Source organism: Aspergillus nidulans, chromosome II, assembly GCF_000011425.1.
Source record: "Aspergillus nidulans FGSC A4 chromosome II".
NCBI classification, from domain to species: Eukaryota; Fungi; Ascomycota; class Eurotiomycetes; order Eurotiales; family Aspergillaceae; genus Aspergillus; species Aspergillus nidulans.
In genome coordinates this window covers 3,251,751-3,274,611 of record NC_066258.1, presented here as the reverse complement: position 1 = coordinate 3,274,611, position 22,861 = coordinate 3,251,751, and the positions used below count along the sequence as shown (strand labels likewise).

General features: G+C 50.2%; 11 protein-coding genes across 11 annotated transcripts, besides 1 other annotated feature; 6 read left to right on the top strand and 5 right to left on the bottom strand.

Moving 5' to 3' along the window:
• Window positions 1-22,861: part of a sequence feature (contig 1.61 483..865047(-1)) that runs on past both edges of the window.
• On the top strand, window positions 616-3,951 carry ANIA_03702 (leucine--tRNA ligase CDC60; the record flags this gene model as incomplete). The annotated part of the gene is made up of 3 exons (XM_656214.2): window positions 616-3,002; window positions 3,052-3,250; window positions 3,297-3,951. 3 exons carry the CDS (start codon window positions 616-618, stop codon window positions 3,897-3,899), a joined length of 3,189 nt encoding a protein of 1,062 aa, XP_661306.1. The 3' UTR covers window positions 3,900-3,951.
• Window positions 5,542-6,155, top strand: ANIA_03703 (uncharacterized protein). Its single transcript, XM_656215.2, has one exon. The coding sequence runs from the start codon at window positions 5,651-5,653 to the stop codon at window positions 5,933-5,935; it is 285 nt and encodes a 94-aa protein (XP_661307.1). The 5' UTR covers window positions 5,542-5,650; the 3' UTR covers window positions 5,936-6,155.
• ANIA_03704 (uncharacterized protein) lies at window positions 6,167-7,731 on the bottom strand (the record flags this gene model as incomplete). The annotated part of the gene is made up of 7 exons (XM_656216.1): window positions 6,167-6,368; window positions 6,443-6,610; window positions 6,696-6,775; window positions 6,835-6,838; window positions 6,950-7,040; window positions 7,079-7,553; window positions 7,606-7,731. 7 exons carry the CDS (start codon window positions 7,729-7,731, stop codon window positions 6,167-6,169), a joined length of 1,146 nt encoding a protein of 381 aa, XP_661308.1.
• On the bottom strand, window positions 8,255-10,251 carry ANIA_10438 (uncharacterized protein; the record flags this gene model as incomplete). Its single annotated transcript, XM_656217.2, has 2 exons — window positions 9,833-10,251; window positions 8,255-9,759 (listed from the first exon to the last, which is right to left on the bottom strand). The coding sequence occupies exons 1-2, from the start codon at window positions 10,230-10,232 to the stop codon at window positions 8,255-8,257; spliced, it is 1,905 nt and encodes a 634-aa protein (XP_661309.2). The 5' UTR covers window positions 10,233-10,251.
• ANIA_10454 (telomere maintenance SDE2 family protein) lies at window positions 10,466-11,478 on the bottom strand (the record flags this gene model as incomplete). Its single annotated transcript, XM_050611450.1, has 1 exon — window positions 10,466-11,478. One exon carries the CDS (start codon window positions 11,476-11,478, stop codon window positions 10,579-10,581), a length of 900 nt encoding a protein of 299 aa, XP_050467479.1. The 3' UTR covers window positions 10,466-10,578.
• ANIA_03706 (40S ribosomal protein eS10) lies at window positions 11,792-12,725 on the top strand. The gene is made up of 4 exons (XM_656218.2): window positions 11,792-11,851; window positions 11,908-11,957; window positions 12,065-12,225; window positions 12,290-12,725. Coding segments are annotated over exons 1-4 (462 nt in total). The 5' UTR covers window positions 11,792-11,849; the 3' UTR covers window positions 12,539-12,725.
• ANIA_03707 (M20 family metallo-hydrolase) lies at window positions 12,781-14,412 on the bottom strand (the record flags this gene model as incomplete). The annotated part of the gene is made up of 3 exons (XM_656219.1): window positions 12,781-13,723; window positions 13,785-14,099; window positions 14,162-14,412. The coding sequence occupies 3 exons, from the start codon at window positions 14,410-14,412 to the stop codon at window positions 12,781-12,783; spliced, it is 1,509 nt and encodes a 502-aa protein (XP_661311.1).
• Window positions 14,832-15,989, top strand: ANIA_03708 (HIT family protein). The gene is made up of 6 exons (XM_050611449.1): window positions 14,832-14,873; window positions 14,947-15,029; window positions 15,132-15,200; window positions 15,416-15,508; window positions 15,580-15,594; window positions 15,647-15,989. The coding sequence occupies exons 1-6, from the start codon at window positions 14,840-14,842 to the stop codon at window positions 15,752-15,754; spliced, it is 402 nt and encodes a 133-aa protein (XP_050467478.1). The 5' UTR covers window positions 14,832-14,839; the 3' UTR covers window positions 15,755-15,989.
• ANIA_03709 (CRAL-TRIO domain-containing protein) lies at window positions 16,038-18,042 on the bottom strand (the record flags this gene model as incomplete). The annotated part of the gene is made up of 4 exons (XM_050611448.1): window positions 16,817-18,042; window positions 16,725-16,766; window positions 16,577-16,676; window positions 16,038-16,516 (listed from the first exon to the last, which is right to left on the bottom strand). Exons 1-4 carry the CDS (start codon window positions 17,951-17,953, stop codon window positions 16,038-16,040), a joined length of 1,758 nt encoding a protein of 585 aa, XP_050467477.1. The 5' UTR covers window positions 17,954-18,042.
• On the top strand, window positions 18,692-19,817 carry ANIA_03710 (DASH complex subunit DAM1; the record flags this gene model as incomplete). The annotated part of the gene is made up of 4 exons (XM_050611447.1): window positions 18,692-19,006; window positions 19,064-19,115; window positions 19,167-19,218; window positions 19,287-19,817. 4 exons carry the CDS (start codon window positions 18,692-18,694, stop codon window positions 19,468-19,470), a joined length of 603 nt encoding a protein of 200 aa, XP_050467476.1. The 3' UTR covers window positions 19,471-19,817.
• Window positions 20,473-22,402, top strand: ANIA_03711 (putative ubiquitin C-terminal hydrolase Ubp8). Its single transcript, XM_050611446.1, has 7 exons — window positions 20,473-20,535; window positions 20,591-20,803; window positions 20,854-20,961; window positions 21,011-21,339; window positions 21,390-21,818; window positions 21,867-22,076; window positions 22,133-22,402. The coding sequence occupies exons 1-7, from the start codon at window positions 20,484-20,486 to the stop codon at window positions 22,244-22,246; spliced, it is 1,455 nt and encodes a 484-aa protein (XP_050467475.1). The 5' UTR covers window positions 20,473-20,483; the 3' UTR covers window positions 22,247-22,402.

The window sequence follows — 22,861 nt, the reverse complement described above, 5'->3', positions numbered from 1 at the left end:
GTACAGTTTTTAGCTTCCGCATCCGCTTGAAGAGGTTGACCATGGTGACTGGTGTCGCGCAATACGCGATCCTCTTACTCTACAATGAAGGAGAAAAGGGTCAGAAGCCGAGGGATGGAGCTGGACGTGTGCAATTGATGACCGCTCTCTTCGTCAAAAGATTGTCGGCGAAAAGAAACGGCTCTGATAACGCACGTGACAGGAAGCGGTGATGCCAGTGCGGAAGGCGGTGAGCCACTCCGCGTCCCACATAATCTTTTCGCGGCCTTTTGACCAGGCCGACCCCGCGGTCTGAAAAGCAACTGACTCATTTCTGCTATACTTGTGCTTGGGCTTTTCTATAGTTTGCAAATAGCAGACTCTAAAGAAAGCCATGGCTGCTGCCGCTGCGTCTGCAGCTGCACTCGATCCGGGCAACAGCTCCAAGAACACTCTCAAGCTCGAAAATGTCTGCCCCTCAGTGCCTGATCTTGAATTACGAGCTAATTTGCGGCGATATAGACCGAGAAAAGAGATACCCTCATCGCCATCGAAAAGAAGTACCAGGCACAATGGAAGGAAAACAAGGTCTTCGAGGTTGACGCTCCCTCCCTCTCCGAGGTGCCTGCCGGCAGCATGACTCCCGACGAGCTCCGTGAGAAGTACCCGAAGTTCTTCGGTACCATGGCCTACCCGTACATGAATGGTACCCTCCATGCCGGTCACAGTTTCACAGCCAGTAAGGTCGAGTTTATGGCTGCCACCGCCCGTATGGAGGGAAAGAGAGCCCTTTTCCCTCTTGGTTTCCACTGCACCGGTATGCCCATCAAAGCTTGTGCTGATAAGCTTGCCGATGAGGTTAAGAAGTTCGGAAAGAACTTTGAAGGCTACAAGGATGAGGACGAGGAGACGGCTGCCGTCGCCGCCCCAACCCAGGAGGTTAAGGCCGAGCAACAGGAGAAGTTCTCCGGAAAGAAAAGCAAGGCCGCCGCTAAGACTGTGAAGATGAAGTACCAGTTCCAGATCATGCTGGCCATCGGTATCCCCATTGAAGAGATTCACAAGTTCGCGGATGCCTCATACTGGCTCCAGCACTTCCCGCCTCTTGCCATCCGTGACCTCGACAGCCTGGGTGCCGGTATCGACTGGCGCCGACAGATGGTTACCACTGACGCCAACCCTTACTACGACGCTTTTGTGCGCTGGCAAATGAACCGTTTATATGAGCTCGGCAAGATCCAGTATGGTAATCGTTACACAATTTACTCACCCAAAGACGGCCAGCCTTGCATGGATCACGACCGAACCGAGGGCGAAGGCATTGGACCCCAGGAGTACACGGCTATGAAGCTGAAGGTTAAGGAGTGGGCACCTAAGATTGCAGAACTCGTCAAAGGCAAGATTGAGGATGACGCCGATGTTTACTTCATTCCCGCTACCCTGCGTCCGGAGACCATGTACGGTCAAAACTGCTGCTTCCTCGGCCCGAAGATCGAATACGGAATTTTCAGGGTCAAGGAGAAGCAGTACTATATCTGCACCAAGCGGGGTGCTTGGAACATGGCTTTCCAGGGCACCTTCTTTGACAGCGAGCACTTCCCCAAGACTCAGGACGAACTGCCCACCGTTCTGACTGCTCCGGGATCGGCATTCGTCGGTACACTCGTCGACGCACCTCTGTCATTCCACAAGGATGGTGTGCGCATCCTTCCTATGGAGGGTGTTTCTGCTACCAAGGGTACTGGTGTCGTCACTTGTGTGCCCTCAGACTCCCCTGACGACTATGCCACTTTGCTCGACCTTGCTAAGAAGCCCGAATACTACGGCATCCAGAAGGAGTGGGCTGAGTTGGAAATATTCCCTCTCATTGAAACACCTACGTACGGTAACCTCACCGCACCAGCGCTTGTGAAGAAGCTCAAGATCAACTCCCCCAAGGACGTCAACCAGCTCGCCCAGGCCAAGGAACTGGCCTATGGAGAAGCCTTTTACAAGGGCACGATGATTGTTGGAGAGTTCAAGGGCGAGCCAGTAAGCGCTGCCAAGGACAAGATTCGCAAGGCCCTCTACGACAGCGGTGATGCTTTCCCCTTCGCTGACCCCATGGGCAAGGTTGTCAGCCGAAGTGGGGACGACTGTGTCGTTGCGTACCTTGGCCAATGGTTCCTGAACTATGGTGAGAACGATGCCAAGTGGCAGAAAGACACCCTTGACCACGTTGTGAACACCCTCAACACATACTCCAACGAGACAAAGAACGGGTTCGAGAAGAATCTCTCTTGGCTCAACCGCTGGGCTTGCGCTAGAACATACGGCCTCGGCTCAAAACTCCCGTGGGACCCGCAGTTCCTTGTTGAGAGTCTGAGTGACAGTACCGTCTACATGGCCTATTACACCATTGCCCATCTTTTGCACGGTGACCGTTACGGTAAGACGACAGGTAAGCTCAACATCAAGGCAGAGCAAATGATCGACGAGGTTTGGGACTATGTGTTCTGCCGACGTGAGATCAGCGATGAGCTCATCTCGAAGAGCGGTCTTAGCAAGGACGCTCTCCAGGCTATGCGAAGAGAATTCGAATACTGGTATCCCATGGACGTCCGAGTGTCTGGAAAGGATCTCATTCAGAACCACTTGACCTTCTTCCTTTATATCCACGTAGCTCTCTTCCCACCGCAATACTGGCCTCGCGGTGTCCGTGCCAACGGACACTTGCTCTTGAACGGTGATAAGATGAGCAAGAGCACCGGAAACTTCTTGACCCTGAAAGACTCCGTTGACAAATTCGGTGCTGATGCTACTCGCATTGCCTTCGCCGACGCCGGTGATGGAATCGAAGACGCCAACTTTGAGGAGAGCGTTGCCAACAGCAACATTCTTCGTCTCTTTACTTTGAAGGAGTGGATTGAGGAGGTTGTCAAGGATGAGAGTTTGCGAACAGGACCCGCAGACCACTTCTGGGACAAGGTTTTCGACAACGAGATAAACACCCTGGTTCGTGAAGGCAAGAAGAACTACCAAGAGTGAGTCAACCGATATCCTAGCCTGGGGTTCCAAAGCTAACTAATTTAGCACCAACTTCAAGCTCGCTCTTAAGTCCAGTCTGTATGACTTGGTTGGTGCCCGTGATGCCTACCGTGAGGCTTGCATCTCCGCAGGCATCGGCATGCACCGCGATGTGGTCTTGCGCTATATCGAGCTCCAGGCGCTCATGATGTCCCCCATTGCACCTCACTGGTCAGAGTACATCTGGCTCGAAATTCTGAAGAAGGTGCGTATTCAGACCTTATAACACAGTTTAATACTAACCTATTCAGCCCGATACTATCCATCGCGCTCTATTCCCTGAGGTTGCAGAGCCCTCACCTGAACTCTCAGCAGCTACCAGCTATGTTCGCGCGACCGCCTCCAGCATCCTGTCCGCCGAAGCCAACTTCGTCAAAAAGCTCGCCAAGGGCAAGTCTGCACACTTCGACCCTCGCAAGCCCAAGAAGATTACCATCTTTGCTGCGAAGAAGTTCCCTTCATGGCAGGAGAAGTACATCGACCTTGTCCGTGAAGCCTTTGACGCTGTCTCCCTCACCATTAACGACAAGGAGCTAAACGCCAAGGTCGGCAAGCTTGGTGAGATGAAGAAGGCCATGCCCTTTGTTCAGGGTCTCAAGAAGCGTCTGATCAGCACCAAGGAGGCTCCCGAGATCGTCTTTGAGCGAAAACTACCGTTTGACGAGTTCGGTGTCCTCAAGGAGATGACGGTTAACCTGAAGAAGACAACAGGAGCCAAGGAGATTGAGATTGTTGCTGTTGATGAGGGTGGCAAGACCGGGGAGGTTCTGGGCTCCGGTGAGAAGAGAGAAGGTCTGCAGGCTGAGAATGCTGTTCCCGGTCAGCCGACGTTCCTGTTTGCCAACATTGAATAAATGATATAAATCTAGAATACAGATTACAATTAAGCGCAATTAAAAGACATTATGATTCCCAATATTTTTTGATTTTCGGAGGCGAAAAGCTGCTTCTATCCCAGATCAAGTTTGCTTACGATACCTGGCAACCACTTTCCTACGAAGTACATTGGCGGTTTACTTCAACTTTTCCAAACACAATCCATTCTCGCCGAGCTCATACTCTACAGCGCAGACCTGCTAGACTTTCAAGACAACAATTCCTTCATGCCTACAAGCAACACATACTACCAAACTCTAACCCTCTCCTTCACCAACGGAACATCCCAAGGCACTAACAGGGGCGATCTGTGCCACATCTGAACCTACTGTTCAGAAATGCGTCAATTACGGCACCAACCTCAACTCGTCAAGTAGTACTATGGCATAACACCCTTGGTTAAAGCCATCCTTTTACGCAGAGATGAAGCGGCATAACTATGCGAAAACTAACGAGATACTACGCCTGGGTCTAACAAATAGGACATAGTTCGAGTACACGCTAACCCGGCGACAAGTGGCCAGGAGCCTACCAGAGAAAACTAATGATATACATCATGTGAAAGAAAATAATGATCGTCTAAAGCTGATGGGACAAGGTGTCGAACCCACAGTAGATCTGTAGGATGATCTGCCCGCTACTAGGGCAAGAATGGCAGAACCCTGGACGGCGCTGGCCACCTTTACGATTTAGGCAGTTAATATCACTTGCTGGCTGATCTGCCGTTTAAGGAATCGTGCCTTGGTCAAGGCGCCGGCTCCTTGTCCTTCCTCACATTCTGGGACTTCGCTTGCTATCCTCCTCATCGCAAGCTGGGAATGAGGATCAGCAAGGATGCTATTTCAACCGAACAACCTCAACATTGACATTGACCATGTCCTCTACTCTGAGCTGAATGAGGGCCGCCGCTCTGCAAAGTTGTATTCGGGGGCCATGTGTGACGCGTGCAGCTGCTGCTCGAGCATGGTGCAACAGTTGGCTGCAGGGATGGCAGCAGAGCCACGGCGTTGACGCTCATTGTTAGTGCTGCATGCATCTCAAGAAGTGAGTGGATCATCAAGCTTCCCGTCAAGGCAGAAGCAGATGTAAATGCTAGGGACGAAATGGGACATACACAGTTGTGGTATGCAGCTAAGACTATGTGAGGATGTGAGAGTATCTGCTTGAGCATGGTGGGGATGCTGATTTGATGGTTGATGGCGAGATGAGTCGTCGAAGAAACTCAGCAGTCTGATTATGATGAGGATTGAGTCCCTATTGGAGGAAGAGGGGGCTTAGTTGGGAATATGACTGGTGGTGACGCATTTCTAGCCATGGTTGCTACTTGGTTGTTGAACGTCCTGCACGTTTGAATTAGGGTTTTCCAACCACGCCCGAGCCATATCTGCCCACCTGCGGTGGACATGATCTCATTTCCATTTCAAACGTCGGTATACTCCACCCTACGTAATAAACTCAAAAGACAAAATACTCGGAGTCGAAGCTAAAGATGTAGATCAGTTTCAGAGCCTATGATCTCGCCAGTGACGTCAGAGGCAAGCCTCCACATAAGATATATGATATATAAACCGCATGCGCCCACCTCTCCTATCCACAAAAACAATTATTTTTGCCGAATACAAACCTACACATACCTACCATATACTAGACAACGAACGGATAAACTCAGCGTCATATCACCAAACTACAAATCTCGCCTCTATTCACTACCTCCACACCACGCGCCAATATGCCTAACAACAATTGGTCTTCCAACACCTCCTCCAACGACTCCGGTGTCACGGGCGCCGCTAAATTCGTCACATCCACACTTGGTAACACTGTCGGCGGCGTCTCCAAGACCTTGGGGGGCGTTACGGGCGCCGCAACTCGCGGACTGGGCGATACAGTGAACAGTGCTACCGGTAGTTCGGGGAGGCCTGTTGGCGATGCTCTGGGAAATGTGGGGACGGGATTGGAGGATGGACTCAAGAAGGTTGGGAAGGGGGTCGAGGATGCGGGACAGTGGAAATAATCTTCCATTTCAATGAGAGGAGTTCGATGGGATAGGATATATCAGGATGTACTCCATATCCGGCTTTGATGGTACATTTGATGATAACGGTCAGAAGATAGGATTAACGATGCTTACGATCAATCTTTTGGCGCATAATTTCCATTTAAGTCTCTTTGACTGTCTTGATGAGCCTATTCGTTTATGAGCTGAATGTCAAGAGGCGCCTATTGGCACACGAGAATTGGGGACCTACCTCCGTAACCCTTCCCGAAGAATGTGCTCATCATGCGAGAAGACTAGTCTAAACCAGCCTGGTTCCTTACAATGCTCCTCGCCTGGGTGCAAGAACAGCCCGTTATCGAGCAGCCTTTGGGCGAGTGCGAATTCATGTTCCTGGTTTGGTAGAGAGAGGTATGGAGAGAGTTCGATGTAAAGAAAGAAGCCGGCATTCCTGGCACCATGTCAAAATGATTAGTTCGCTTGCACTATGATAGTGGTGCATTTGGTATTGTGCTGTTTGCTTACCCCCCTTTAACATAATTGATCCCCTCTTGATCAAGAATCGAAGTAGCTATTGAATAGGAGTGAGCAAGATCCCGACGAGATCTCTCAATAAATCGAGATACGAAGTCCTCATCTTGCAAAATTGCAGTCCCTATTGTCTCAGCTGCCGAGGAAGGACTGTGAAATCGTCTGCTTGGCAAGACAGGTTTTTCATATTAGCTTCGTATGGTCTGTGTGCTGGTTTAACGATTGACAGAATATAAGGCGTACTTACAGCATCGCCGAGCAGGCTCGACGGAGCTCAAAGTTTCGAGATATTATGAAGCCGAGATGAAGGCCACCGGAGGCGAAGTCCTGCTCTCACATGCTGATTAGGGCTTCGTAGCTGTTTTAGGGATCCTGTTTGCTCTTACCTTACTGAATCCGTATAGTACATGTACCAGATTCGGATTGATTATCTCCGGTGTTGCAAGGGATAATATAGATGTGAATGGGACTGCGTCTGGGCTCCCAGAGTCAAATACGCACAATGCATAGATCTCATCACTAATCAGATGAAGCTTGTGTCTGTTGCAGAATTTCATGATCTCGACAAGCGTTTCTGGTGGATAGCACCGGCCTGACGTCGTGAGCATTTGAGAGATCTCAAGTACCTACCAACAAAAGAGGTAGAATTGAGCGTGTTCATACCAACGGGATTATGCGGGTTAACAACAACAAGCGCCCGAACCCTGACTCCCCTCTCCCTTGCCTTTTCCAATGCCTCCTCATACCTCTGCACACAAGCCGTCCCAAAAGCCTCATTAACATCCGTATCCGCATATACTATTTCCACTCCTCCCTGGACGCCATAATCAAGCTCGAACCGCCCATACACCGGTCTGCTGACTAGGACTGCATCCCCGGGCTCCGCAAGCGCAAAGGACAGCATGTTCCCTGCAGCTGAGCAGCCGTTCACCTTAACAACCATTTCAGGCGTTATGGGTATGAGGGGCTTGAAGTACTTGTTTAGATGAGATGAGACGGCAGCGGGGAGGGGGTTTGACGTTGACATGGAGGGGTAGCAGACCGAGTTTGTGGTAAACTTGACATTGTTGTTAATGTATTCTGCAATATCGGCACGGACAGGGCCCTGATTGATGGTTAAAAAGAAAGAGACAAAATTGGAATAGGTAGACTTGTACATGCTCAGCCATCCCAAAACAAATGATGCCATCGGGGTTCGCTTCCTTGTCGTAGGTTGGGGCCACGGCGAAGCGCCAGGGAATATCAAAGGACTTTGCTTTTTTCTCGCCGCGGGAAGAGAGCATGATAGATAAAAGTTATATATATGAATACCTTGAATATAAGTGGTTTGGAAGAAAGTTTTAGATATCTCTGTCGACACAAGGTGGGGAGAAAAGAGGGCGTAGGACCCTGTGAGCACGCAGATCACCGTACCCCGCTACTTGGGCTATACACGACTTATATAGATATTTATTGTAATTCTTCTTTCTATCTAGGACCCTTAGACTTCTAGCTTGATTATTGTAAATTGTATCTGTGTAGAGATGCCTAAGAAACTCAGTACGCAAGGATGAGAGCTGGGAAAATAAGCTTAGCTTGCTTCAACTGGCGAAGTCACCTTTCTTACCAGTGAGCAAATATCCATCTTTGCCTATATTTTTATTTATTATCCCCTTGTCAGTGGTGGCGGAAGCCCAGTATAGTACATTGATAAACCAATCTATATCCCGAACACCAATCGCTATGCTATATCGTAATGTACATTGACATCCCTCGAAAGTACGATCAAGAGTATAAACACGAAATACTCAGTTCAGTAACCCAGAGCTAAGGTTTCTGGTTTTGTTTCCGTTTCATATGCCCAACGTTGCGACGCCCTCGAGCACCAATAGCCCGTTTCTCAGCGGCCGCTTTCTTCGCTGTGAACTCGTAGCTCTGAATAGGCCGCCGTACTTCAACATGTTTCCCGTTAGGACTAAAAACTTCAACCCGTGGAAAGTGAGTTGAAGATTCTGTAGACCCATCGCCATAACCATCGCTATTTTTAAATGCCTTTGCGCGAATCTGGGCAGTCAACTCGACCCAACCACATCCCTCAATCAGGATATCCGCAGACATCACCTTGTAAGGCAGGGGAGGCGGCTTGATGCCGTGGTCTTCTACAGCCTTTGCGATAGATGTTGGGAGATGGGAGCGTGTAACGTCCCACTTCAGGTCAAATATCCCCACCGACTTGATCAGCGCTCCAGTACCCTCCTTGACGATGTTTGTGCCGGGATATGGACGCTCTTGAGCCTGCATCTCGGCCGCCTTATCGGTCCTTGTCAGATGGGTTTCGATTGGAATGAAAGCTGCAGCCAATACGATAGTGTCAAGATCCAAAGGCGTAATGCGTATAAGGCCGCCGCCAATAAGTAAGGACTGCCCGGGCTTGATGGTATGTCGCTCAGGTTTTCCCCTCTTGGTCATGATAAGGTCGCGCTTGTATTCATCCTGCACGTAGTCGGCCAGATCGCCACGGCTAAGCCCCGGGAGGTCAATTATCTCACCTTTACCGCGGCCGAATGGAATACGAATTGGGGAGACTGTGGTGCCAGGGAGGGACGACACGATCGGGAGAACGGGGTATAGATCCTCGTTCGGAGCAGGTGGAAGGAGGCTATCGGGGTCAAAAGCAGGCTGGTCGTCCAAACTAGGTGCAGGTGATGCTTCTCCTCGGCGCGCAATGAGTTCCGCCATTTTTTCGAGGTTCCGTGAGTCTTTTGGGATACAGGCTTGTACAAAACTGCTTTTCCCAGCGTTGGCCTTCCCGACTATCCAAATTCCCCCTCCATGCTCGCGCATCTCTTCCTTGACCTTTTTCGTCCACCAGCCTCGGTGGGCGCTGATCATGTGTACATTGCCCAGACGGAATTCCTCCGATGAGATACCTAGCTTCTCACGGAGAACTGACCGAACGAACTCCATTTTGGAGTCCACCAATTCCTTAGTAGGTCCCAAAAGGTCCGAGCGAGTTATGACGAACGTTATTGTCGGCAGCTTCTTTCCGTGTTTGTATTTATACGTCGCGGATCGCCGGTTCCGCGAGCGCTGTTCCTGAATTCCCAATTCTTCGTATATACCATCAACAAGCGACATAGGGAAATCCGCCGCATCAATGATATGATATATTCGGTTATGTTTATGTGGCGATTCGTCAAGGTATGCTCCAATGGAGTGTATCGAAGGCGATATAGCAGACACCCCCTTATTGTGGTGTAGTAGGTCGTGACATCTGTCGCAGACTTGCACCGGTGACTGTGATTTCTCGAGATATTGGCTGACGGTATCCGCTGCATTTTCGAGCAATATATCACCTGCAACAAACTGTTAGGCGCAATCGAGGAGGACGTGTGGAATACTAACGATGTGGCTTAGGAGCAATCTCCGCTTCCTCGACAGCTTTTTGTACGGTAAATACCGCCTCCTGCGTTGCAGATTCCTTTAACGGTTCCTTTTGCGCTTCCAATAAGAGCTTTCGGGTTTGCTTTCTGGTTTTGCTGTAAAATCCTGGCTCGTTCGGCTCGACAGTCTGCGAATACGCCCCGCATCCGGGACAGCATAATGGTAGAACAGCCTGAGTAGACTCTGTTGATGACACAGGGTTAGATGCGCTGGTAGATTGTCTTCGCAGCTGAACGGTCGACAGGAGTGCCAGTCCACAGACAACCTCCCGCCGGAAGCGGCTGGGAGGGTGCTGGCTGCGGAAAAAACGCTGCGCTTGTTGGCATTGTCGTGGGAATTTCCACAAAACTCTCGGGCTCATGCGCCTGAGGGCCGACGACATGATGATCGAGAATGAAAATGGTGAGAGAAGTTTTGCTACCAAATTCCAGAGCTCTTTTGGGGCGTTATCGGTTCGCTCCGCTATCCGAAAAGAGTTGCAGTGGCGATAGCCGATATGGCATCTGCTGGCAAAAGAAACAAAGATCACATAGTTACTACGTAAAGTACAAGATACCTACTACAACAAAATAAAAAGCATATTTAATACTGATCATAGTAAGATCACGGCTTGAATGACTATGAATACATTTGTGCTGGAACAGATAAATGCGCTAAAACAACCAAATTAAGAAAAGTGCTCTTAAACAGCAAAAAAACGCGACCACTTATGCTTTCGCTTTTCCTTTTCCTTCTGAACCTTCATTCATAGCTTCTTCATCCTCTTCAGAGTCACTCATGAATTCATCATCATCGTCGAACCCGATATATCTCCTCGGTGCAGCAGGCCGCGCCGAACCAGGTTGCGCAGGCGCATCCCTCATCTCGGCCTCCTCCCCGCTGTCCTCCGACGCAGAAGCACTTTCTTGCCCACTTCCCTCACTTGCACTCGTGCTCGACCCGCCTAGGAGGGCGTCCTTCAGATTATCCGTCCAAGTGCCCTCCTTCATAGCTGCAAGAACAGCCTCTCGAGCCTTCTCATTCATCTCATCTTTATCCTCCATCCATTGACCGTCGATCTTTTGCTTCCCACCTCCATTTTTGAGCTCTTCCTGGCGCTTTTCCGCGGCTTCAACAACAGCCTCCCACCGTCGTCGGCGCTCCTCTTTCTCCTTCTTATCCATCTCGGGTTTCACGGCGAGGTATTCTGCAAGGGCCTTGGCCTCGTTGACTGTACGAAGACGCCGCCCATCGAGATTACGGCTGGAGCCGTTGTCGTCGCCCTGATTGCGCTTGCGCCTGCTTGACATGCGCCCACCGGCAGCACGAAGTTGAGAGCCAAAACCACCCTTTCCGCCACACATAGGAACCGTGAGACGAAGGGGGAGGAGAGTTGAGTCGCCATTTGGTGAGATGAGTTCAGAAACAGCGAGCGACGAGGGGAGAATTTGTTTGTTATTTGTTGTTGTTAAGATGAGGGACCGGAGGGGCACAGAATAAGGGATATATGATGAGACCTTTTCGCAAAGATCTGATAGAGTGGACGTCGCTGGTAATGCAAAGGAAACTGTCGGGGGAAGCGAAAGTCCGGGGAAGGACGACAGGAGGACATTTACGTGCGACGCCATATTTACTCGTCTCAAACTTCAGTCGACGTGTGTTCTTATTTCGTGGGAGATAGGTCTCCGGTTTCACGCTAAGTTAACTCAGTGTTGGAGTAAAGCGTTGATGAGGTAAATCGATACCAAACTAGCCACCGATCCAGATGAAGTCGGATAAGGCCTGGATCGCCAAGTCACATGATTAAATACTGAGCATGGTCACATGATACAAATTTATCTTATCGCTTGATTATTAGGGCTAATGCCCTTTCAGCAACTAATCGGGAATAATCGCACTTTTAACTCGGCAGCCGTCGGTCCACTCCAACATCTAATTTCAACCACCTCTTCGCGCGTTGTCAGAGCGATTCCCCGAAGAGCAACAGGAACTCGCGACAATGTAAGTAAAAGCTCCTAGAATGTGAGCTGAATGACAATTTACTTACTCCATGCCAGGCTTATCCCCAAGGAAGACCGCAAGAAGATCCATGAGTACCTCTTCCGCGGTATGTGAACGAACCTCGACAGCGCGACGAGACAAGACAATCAAATGGGATTGGCTTGGTTGCGAAATTCCTTACGGAGTACTGATTACTGACTCGGTCTCTTTTAGAGGGTGTGCTCGTGGCCAAGAAGGACTTCAACCTTCCCAAGCATGGCGACATTGACACCAAGAACCTCTACGTGATCAAGGCCATGCAGTCCCTCAACTCCCGCGGCTACGTCAAGACCCAGTTCTCCTGGCAGTACTACTACTACACCCTCACCCCCGAGGTACGCTTAATTCCAGTCGCCTGATGGAAAGGCAACAACGCCGGTTTACTAACAGTGTCTTCAGGGTCTTGACTACCTCCGTGAGTGGCTTCACCTCCCCGCTGAGGTTGTCCCTGCCACCCACATCAAGCAGCAGCGTTCTCACGCTCCCCCTCGTGGAATGATGGGTGGTGAAGAGCGCGAGCGCCGTCCCCGTCCTCCTCGTGAGGGTGGCTACCGTCGCCGTGAGGAAGGCAAGGAGGGTGCCCCCGGCGAGTTCGCTCCTAGCTTCCGTGGCGGAATTGGCCGTGGCCGTGGCGCTCCTGCTTCGTAAGGTGGTGTCGATGTCGCCTCCCGGTCTTCCGAGGGTTTTTATGGGTGTTGCTAGTGTGGTTTGAGTAGGCTATGGCCAGAAATTACTGCATCTCAGCGCATCCTGTCAAAAGAAAAATGTCATTTCTTTTTCTGTCCGATATGGAATAACTAGATAATGACATGATCGATACAGAGTGCGATGCTCTATTGGTGCTGTAGTGTACTACTGGAATGTACGTTTGTAAACCACATTTAGTTGATCTACGATGAGAACCGCTTTCGGTCATACCGAACAACTGCCTGCAGAATGATAGAGGTTCCTCTGGCACAATCATCGGCAGAACAGAACTCCTCAGGATGATGGCTCAACCCATCCTTGCACGGAACAAAGATCATGCTAGTCGGAACCCTCTTTGAGGTAAACACGCTATCATGCCCAGCACCACTCATAATTGTTCTGACGAGAGACTTCGGGTCCGCAACACCAGCATCAGCCGTGACCGCCTCCGCAGACTGCTGCACACACTCGATGCAATCAGGGTGGAAGTTGACGGCGGGCGAATCGAAGTCCAACGTCCACTCCACACGGCAAGGCTTGCCGATGCCCTTTCCTTCCTCTGCAGCAATTGCGTCAAAATCCTTGCGCAGCTGGGCTTCAACGACCTCGACAAGTTCGGTCTTCGGACCCCGGAGATCGAGACTAAAGCTTACGGTGCCGGGAACGGTATTTACGCTGCCGGGTTTGGCTTCAATGATGCCCACGCTTGCCAAGCAGCCTTGCGAGGCGGCAACTTCGCGGGCGCGCACCATCATGCGCGCGAACGCATAGAGCGCGTCGGCGCGGTGCTCAAATGCAGTGGTGCCTGTGTGCGTGTCCCTGCCGAAGATGTTAAGGCGGAACCACCGGTATGCTTGGACAGCTGTTACGACGCCGATCTGCTGGCCTGCAGTGATCAGATGAGGACCTTGTTCGATGTGCAGCTCAAAGTGGGCGGCCATGGGAGTCTCTTTGTATGAGCACGGAACGCTTCCTAGATAGTCGATCTTCTCGAGTGCTGACTTCATGGACTCCGGAGCAGAAGCTGCAGTTGGAAGGGAGGCGACAGTAGGCACTTCTTTCAACGCATGTGCTTTCTCAAGAGGAATGCATTCTGCCCATACTCCAGAGGAGACCATACTGATAGGGAACCGGGCGCCCTCCTCGCTGCAGACATATGAGCCATGTTCGCAGTAGCAATTTGAGAGGGCAACTCAGGGCAACTCACTTAGTCCAGTTGACAACGCCAACACCACCCTCGGTTTCCAGTCCCAGATCGTTTAGGGTCTTCAGGGTCTCTATGCCGGAGAGTACACCCAGGATTCCGTCATACCTTCCACCTGTTGGTTGCGTATCCAGGTGACTACCGATGAAAGTCGCGGGTACATCAGATCTGCGCCCAGGACGGACAGCGAAGATGTTGCCCATTGCGTCGACCGTGACTTTGCATCCCAGAGCTTTTGTCGTCTCAATGAACCAGTCCCGTACTTGCTTATCCTCCTGTGACAGCGCTAAGCGCTGCATACCTGTGTCCGTGTGGCCACTAAATTACCATTAGATTGATGAAGGCTCTTTATGCCACGAGGGCCGGTAGACTATACTTACTCTCCCCAGCGAATTCCGTACCCCCATTGACAGGTGTGATGAAGGTCTTCTGCAAGGCGTTCTTTATTGGCTCTCAAAGCCGACACTTGCGCCTCAGTCAGCTCTGTAGATAACATGGGTAAACTTGAGGAGACGGAAAATGCGCGTCGTAGATATGAAGATGGGGCTCGTGTAGGGAGAAAATGGGTAGATCGGAATGCCAGTTTGATTACGCTTGCAACAGAACCTCTCGGTTGCAGGAAACCAGCCATTTCGAGTGTCACTGGCGGAGTGTAGCAATCTTATATATAAGACAAGATAAGAAGATGTCCAAGTGTGCATTGAGGGATGATAAGGTCCCTAGGGACGAATCGACTCCAACTATAGCAGCTTCATACCTTATCCGAGGCGGGGTTAGATGTTGGACTCGGCATTGCTATCAAATCATAAACAAAACAAAGCAAATCTAAACCATGATAAGAAAAGTTTTCGGTGGCCAAGGCCTTCAGAAATCCCCGAATCTGGTTCTCCAAGTGAAGCGTTCGAGCGACCTTCCCAGAAGAGTGTAGAGTGGTGCAGGTAGTGGACTGACCCTTCCGGTCCGATACCGCCAACCCCGCATCGGGTCTTTGGTGACGACTTCAAGCTCAATTGCCTCCTCCTTCGCTAGGTCAATCGAAATTCCCACCTGTCGCAATAATGGCCGCCTGTATCTTCTGCAGAATCATCAAGGGTAAACAGCATTCGCTTCTCGCACTGGAAGAAGCCAGTAAATGGTTTCAATGCGTGAAACTAACTCCAACTAGGAGAAATACCTTCCTTCAAGCTCTTCGAGAGCGACAAGGTTTTCGCTTTCCTCGACATCCAGCCGCTCAGTCGTGGACATGCGGTAAGCACGCCCACTCCCCGTTCTTGAATAACACGTCCACCGCGTAGGGGCTTCCGTAAAGTGGATGTCGAGAAGAAGCTAACAGCGCAAACTGTTCAACAGCTCGTGATCCCCAAGTACCACGGCGCAAAGCTCACCGATATCCCCGATGACCACCTCACTGAAATCCTGGTACGTACCCATGCGGAGAGATAGCGGATGATGAAGAGACCGATGATACCTACCCCTTCAATATATATCATTATGCGGAATCCAAGTACCTTGCGGGATACACTCCGCCACCCCCAGGACCTTCCCCGCCCAATGCATTACCGGTCTCAATCCACATCCACGGCTTTTCAAATGGGCCTTCATATTGGAGAGAGCTAACAGATGACGACAAACAGCCCGTTGCTAAGAAAATCGCTCAAGTAACCGGCGCAACTGACTTCAATGTTCTCCAAAACAATGGTCGTATTGCGCACCAGGTTGTTGATCATGTATGTTGCACAGCTCCATCACCACTGTACTGTCCTAATCGTTTCCAAAAACCTAATGAACGCTTTTGCAGGTCCACTTCCACATGGTACGTTCAGCTACTGGTATTCATTTCACTGTACTAAACCTTACTTTTACAGATCCCCAAGCCCAACGAGGAGGAAGGCCTTGGAATTGGATGGCCTGCTCAGGCAACAGACATGGACAAGCTCAAGGAGTACTACGAGTCGATCAAGGCTAAGATGTGAAGTGGCAGCCTGCGCATTCTTGTACATGTGGGCATGCGTATCCTGTAGGTACTTGAGTCTATGTGCCCGGGAGGGTCTGGTAGCCTGATGATACAATAGGAAGAAGCTTTCTTACATCAAACAACTAGGGCCAGAGAATATAGGTCCAAATCCCAGGCCCGATGCTAGCAAATACGGTGGTGTATATCGAACAAAAACAGCATGACCAGATAATACATCTCTATCAATGACACTCCAAGGAAATGAAGCCAGGGTGAGAAACAGTTGCTGTACACTCAACAGTTTAGTTGCTCTTCGCGGCCTCTCCGTTGGTAGCGGCCTCGGGATAGAACTCAATCTTGCCGTCACCCTGGATGATATTTAACCGGTCGTAGAGACTCGGTGCACGGACGTAAGGATCGAGCTGCCAGTACTGAGTCCGCAGACGTCCGATGAGATCCTTTCTCTTTTCCGTAACCTCCTTAGCCTTATCTTCTTCCTTTTTCCTGCTAGCAAGGATCCAAGCAACGGTTGCATCTTGGACCTCCTTGGCCAGCTTTTGGCGTTGAGTTATTAATTCATCGCGCTTGGCAGTTTCCTTCAGTTTATCATTCTCGCCCTCCTTAGGTTCAATGTACTTGTACTCCCATTTCTCGTCGCCCTCGAGCTCTGTAATGATACGTGACTTTGGGATGAATTCCTCCAAGTCTTGTTGTGTCTTTGTGAACTGGATCTTCGCAGCGACGACAGGGTCTAGCCAGCCCTTGATAACGTTCCAGATGCCTAGAAAAAAAAAAAAGTCCGTTAAACCTGCAGGTCAGGGCGACAAATGTGGGAACTAACTAGAAAAGATCCAAGGCGCCTTGTGGATAAGTACTACGCCAAGAGACTCGGGATAATTCGCCTCGAAACACTTGATCATAAATTTTACCGGGTGATAGTCCTGAAGCACGATTAGCAAATCTCAAAAAGCCTAGAACGCAGATTATACCATATTCGCAAGTGAGAAATCAGTCATATCGAAGATGACGCACTGATATCTTGTTAGATGAATTCCAGCCAGCCCACGTCTGCAGAACTTACAGCTGTTTCCACTGGAGGCACCAACATCATCCGAGCAGATTCTATCGTAAACACTGTAAATCGGTCCAGCGCCTCAATGTCTTGATCACCGGCACGGTGCAAACGGACCCGAACATAACAGATTGGACGGCCCAGCTTGTCGACACCGTGAAGGAAACTCTTGCCCAGGCGGAATTGTTTGATAAAGTCTTCTCCCTTCTTTCTTTCGGCACTGTCGCTGCTCTTTAGTTGCTCCAAAGCAAGATGTTCCCCATTGACCATGATATCTTCATCCACCTTCGCGTCAAGCAGTCTCCAGCGAATGGTCGAAATAAGCATCATGAGCGCTTTCTTAACATCCCACTTCCGCGCCCGCAGGAAACGCAGCAGCAGGCTATCCGGGTTGTCCTGTTTTACCATGCTCCAGAACGCGGTCCGCATGTCCTCTGGTTTGATTTCAGCGAGAGCCTTCTGGAACTCCTTCGACGTGCCGAACTTATCGTCTCCATCGGTAATTGTAAGTGACGCGATACCGGAGGCAGCATCGTTCGCTGCGGTAGATTCATCTTTCTCCTGAGAACCTCCTCCAAAGAAACCGAATCTCCGCTTTGGCGGCTGCTTTTTTTCTTGTGCGGGACTCGGGGGACGGTTCTCGGTTTCTTCTATACCATCCATCTGGACGCCACACACCTTGAACAAGAGGACCCAGAATTCCTGGAGCTTGGCCTCTTGTTCCGGGGTGAGGTTGCCCACAGTGCCGGGAGCGGCCTCGATAGGCATGGTCTTAAGGGTATTGAGTACGCCGAGAAATAGATCTTCTTTTTCTTGGGGTTCGAGAGCAGTCGACTGGGGAACGGAATCAGCCCCAAGTGTACGATATTTATTCTGCAGCCAAGCTCCCCCAAATATGAGAAGGACCGTGAACGTGATCGCCCAGCCAGTTGAGCCCTTCCTCGGTTCTCTAAAGGGTGATGATAGGGAAGTGGAGAATATCCGTCTCGGTAGGTACGAGCGTGCTGAAATTGGGCTGAATAAAGGACGAGATGATGGGGCAAAGATCTGTGCACGCCGAGAGGTTTGCCCTAATGGATGACAAGCTGACTGAATCGATTTGGCCGAGGAATAGCAGGCACGGCGATGTAGTAAAGAAGCATGCATGTGCCCTTGCAGAGTGACGAGCAAGTTGGCAAGTGTGCGCAAAAAGGATTTATGAGGAACGCGTTCGCGTGTAAGAAAGTCCAATATCAGCCACACCCCTGAAACTATTGGCTTGGGGGGTAACTTATGCGGGGGGATCGAAGCGATTCAGGGAGGCGGTCCGGCGGGCGATCGAAAAGACGAGCGGTTGGAGCCGGACTAACTAGGTTTGTCAGTTGACATGAAGTGCTGCGGCATAAACCGCCTCCCTGTAAAGGGGCAGGTTCCAAGGCTCGATCATCAGGTCTTTCTTGAAATAAAGTAGAAAAACCAGCAAATTCCCGACTAGTTTGACCCTGATCTTCTGGGGCTCTACTCCGTTTCACGGACTCGTGGCTTTAGATGCACGAGGGCTTCTACTTTTAGTGCCCGAGCAGCGGGGATTCTTCCGGTGTCCGTTGTCAACAAACTTCGTCCAGCGGTCCAAGATCGCTAGGTACTTGAGCCTGGACCTCAAAGGACTGGAACAATTTATCTCTTCAGTGAGTTTCCTCTTTTAAGACTAATTCCTAGTAATTATTAATCGTTTTAGTACATAGTTACTTGAGTGTTTATTGACTCCCCACCTTCTAATTTGCGTATGCGTTCCGAACGCCGCAACGGGCAATCTTGAACTTGTCGACTCGCATTATCCATTTTGTCTCATAATAACCTCGGACCGCACAAACTTGCAATAACCGTTGGCGAAAGGGAGATATCATGGATGCTGCTTCACGCTCGTCGTCGCGGTCACGCGCCGTATCACGGCCTACGACCCCTCTGAGGCCAGGCTCTAGGTCTTCCGTCCGCGAAGCGCATGGATATGACAGGAAGATTAGCAGGGTGCCGTATACCCAGCCCGCTATTAATGCCCTTGAGCCGCAGTTTGCGGATCTTGCCGACCGCATGGCTGAGCTCGAGGCGAACTTCGACAAACTGCAGCTAATGCATGAGAGTCTGACGCGCTTCAGCGAGAGCTTTGCCAGTTTCCTCTATGGATTGAACATGAATGCTTTTTGCGTGGACTTCCCAGAGGTATGCTAATAATTTGCGTGGCTCAGATCTCGCGTACAACCTGACCAGCGACTTTAGGCACCAATCGCCGAGTCATTTCGAAGAGCGAAACAAGCTGAGGCACAGAAGGGTATTGTTTACCCCACACAACGCGGATATCAATCCTTCTAACAAATTGCAGAGGCTGAAGAAGAAGAATCAGCGAAAGGCAACGAAGCCGACATGACGTTTATGTGAGTTGCGGAATTCAATCGTCTCAGGCTATAACCCCCATACACGTTGCTAATTACAACTCACATAGGACCTCGGACACCACCTTTATCGAACACCCTCCAAGCACTGTTTCCACAAAACAAGTACCCAAACCCGGAACATCCCGTGGAAGAGTGAGAGGAACTAGTACTCGCGGGACGACGACTAGTCGTTATGCAACTAGGGGTCGAGGTCGTCCTAGCGCATTGCCTCGGGGAAAGAGCATGCGGTGATCTTGCGCAGTAAATGTACAATCCAAGGACGCTCGAACATCAGGATTGCGGAAATTTTAAGGGCGCAGACGGTGCACTAAAATCGTCCCGAGCCATTAAAACGCCCTTTGGTCGCCGGGCGACGTTGGACGACTTTGGACTGAGTCATCACGGGGCACTCTAAAGTAAGAAAGAGGGGAAATAAAGGAAGAAAGAAGGGGCCCGAATGCCGTGCGATTGGACCTGTATCAACTGGCACAACGGCGAATTGTAAGGCAGATGAACGCCTGTTTGCGTTTCCAGCATATAGCATCTCCACCGCAACGCATGCGCTGCATGGCGCATGCAAATAGACACACCATGTCCTACAACTAAAGATCTTGAAATGATTAGGCTCAAACATTCTAAATATTTAGACAATATACTTTACTAGTCAAATAGAGTAAAACCAAGACAAAATGTGAAGGCAGTTGAGCGTCCCATATACTTCATTCGCCATCTCGGATCAAATGCAGGCCCGATCTCTTATCGGAGCCGCAGTCGAGTTTGCCAAAAGTTCTTGGACACATTATCGCCTCGTCTCTGGTGATTTGACGTCTGAGCCTCTAAGGGACAATTCTCGTCTTGCTCTGGTAAATTGAAGTGTTTTCTTTGACATAGCCTGGTATCTAACGTTCTTCCCGACAGTGTTTGGCACCGATTCGGCGGAGACACGAGACGGCGGACAACACCTTTATTCAACCCCCGATTTGCTCCTCACTCCTCCTTTCATGTCCATCCATTAATCTACATTGTTACTAAGAGCTGGACTCTATTCGATGAGACGATGCTTTAACACATGCAGCATACCGAATTGCGCCTTTGCTCCATGGCTCTGTCTATCCGCCTCGTGAACCGAGCACCTGATTCGACATACAGCCTTGAGAGACACCTTCTCTGATACACTTCCGATCTACCCTGCATACTGAACGTGCTGGACTCGAGTCTTGTTAAGGCGATATTTTGGGCGACGTCTCATGACTTCCGCTTCTACTATGGCGACCGTTGCTTCGGTTTCCCTCCTTTCGGAGGCCGAGTTCGGTTGCGGTATGGACACCATATGGGCATTACCATCTTCTTTTGGAGCTAACACAGACCAAAGAACACCTAGCATCTCAGCTCATGCACGATAGCGCCGCTAGCAACCAGTTCAAGGCATCCTTCATCAAGACGCACAATGCTCTCGGACGGCGCGATATATTCAATTCAAATCCGTCAAGTTATTTGAAGCCGAAGTATACATGTTTAACCTGCTCTGAGCCGTGTATGAATGGCGACCGGAAGTCACACACAGAAAACACTGGTCATCAATTCTGTAAGTGAAAGGTATTGATTTGGCACCGGCTGCAGAGCTAATTCGCTCAGACATGGAGTCGAGAAACCGAGCTTTGTTTTGCCAGGGCTGCGAAGATTTGGTGTACGATCACGGCCTAGAACGATGCAGATCAGCAACCCCAGAGAGCACATTAAAAGGTCCGCGTGAGCCCCGGCGGTTTCTTGTTCGTTAGCTAATCCCCTGCAGTCGCAAGGAAACGGCGTTTTAGCGAGAGCTCGGCCGACGAACTTTACGTCAAGAGCAACGCTAACCGGCGGCCGTGTGCGAAGCAAGGCGTTAGAGGCTTGTTCAATCTCGGGCAGACATGCTACCTGAACGTCATTCTGCAGACGCTATTGCATGATCCGATCCTCAGTACCTACTTTCTCGGTAATGGTCACCAACCGCATGATTGCACGGTTGCGGATTGCATTGGATGCGCTGTTGCTGAAGCTTTTGCCGATTTCCACAGCATCGACAAGCCGGAGGGCTTCGCGGCGCTCAACCTGCTTCTGGCCTCCTGGCGTGCAAGCCCAGTAGGTGCATTTCCGAGTTCTTAAGCTGCGACAAGCTGACTTTCGTGTAGACCTTGGCTGGTTATCAACAGCAGGATGCGCATGAGTACTACCAGTTCCTCGTCGACAAGCTGCATACCAGCGCGGAGGGGAACCGGGAAAACCATGAAAAAGGCTGCAGTTGTTTCTTTCACCGAACGTTTTACGGCAAGCTTCGAAGCAGTGTGACGTGCGATCGTTGTGGTAATGTCACAAAAACGGAAGATCCAATTGTCGATTTGAGTCTCGACGTACAGGTTCAGGCGAAGAAACGAGCCATGGGCGGCGGTACCGGCCCCTCCGCAACACCCACACTCAGCGGGTGCTTGGAGAGCTTTACCTCGCCGGAGAAGCTTATGGCCGATGTATACAACTGCAGCGGCTGTGGCAACACCCCCCAGAAGGCAACAAAGCAGCTCCGGATCAAGAAACTCCCGGCGATTCTGTGTATGCAGCTTAAGGTAAACACCATATCCGTGACGGCAAGACAACGAGATATCATCTAACAGAAGCAGCGCTTTGAACACACCTTTTCCGTCTCAGAAAAAGTTGAAGGCCGTATTGACTTCCCCTTATCAATCAATATGCTTCCATACACTACGAACCCCGACTCTGCCGTTGACAAATCACGGTACACGTATGACCTGTCTTCAGCTGTTGTACATAAGGGCAAACTCGAGGCGGGGCATTACTACGTCTACTGTCGCCAGGGTGATGAGGTTTGTTTCTCTTGCTTGCATATTTACTCTCACCATCTAACATCGCCATAAAACAGTGGATGCTCTTCAACGACGATCAAGTTACCCCTGTCACTGAGGCGGAAGTCCTCGGTGTTGACGCTTATCTTCTATTCTATAATCTTCGCTGCCTGGCCAATGCTGCGTCGTAGCCCAGCCAGCGACCATTATTTCCATCCTGCCAGAATGATGTCATCATGTTTTTTTGCTTTAGCGCTTGAGGTTGAGACTACCGTTCTATTGGTGTTACGGCGGTGCTTCATTTTATATCTTCTATTCCTGTTCGTTCCATGTTTCTGTCGCTAGTTACGTGCATGCATGCATATCTAGTCATGTAAGATTTATGAGTAGAAGTAGATGATGACGAGTATCGTGGTATATTATGTTGGATATCTACGGATGGATGCACGGCCGGGTTGATGGTGGTATACAGAATGTGGTTCACACACCACAGCCGTATTCTCATTATGTACCCACTTATCTACCTACAAATAGAACTCGATGTTTACAACTGAGCGTTTAACTTTCGCTCGACATAGACCAAGGCTGCAGCGGACGTGAGATCACATATTCCGCTTGGCGAAGTTACAACTACAACCATGAGTTAAAGCAGATAAGCTTAGGGTCAGTTTACTTAGTCTCACCGTACGACTACTATGTATTCTGTACTTGTAGCTCTACTGGTCTGCCGAGACTGTTTAGGCAGTTTGCGATGAGCTGTAAGAGGTGGGAAATGATAGAGCGATATCCCGTGGCACTCCTTTAGC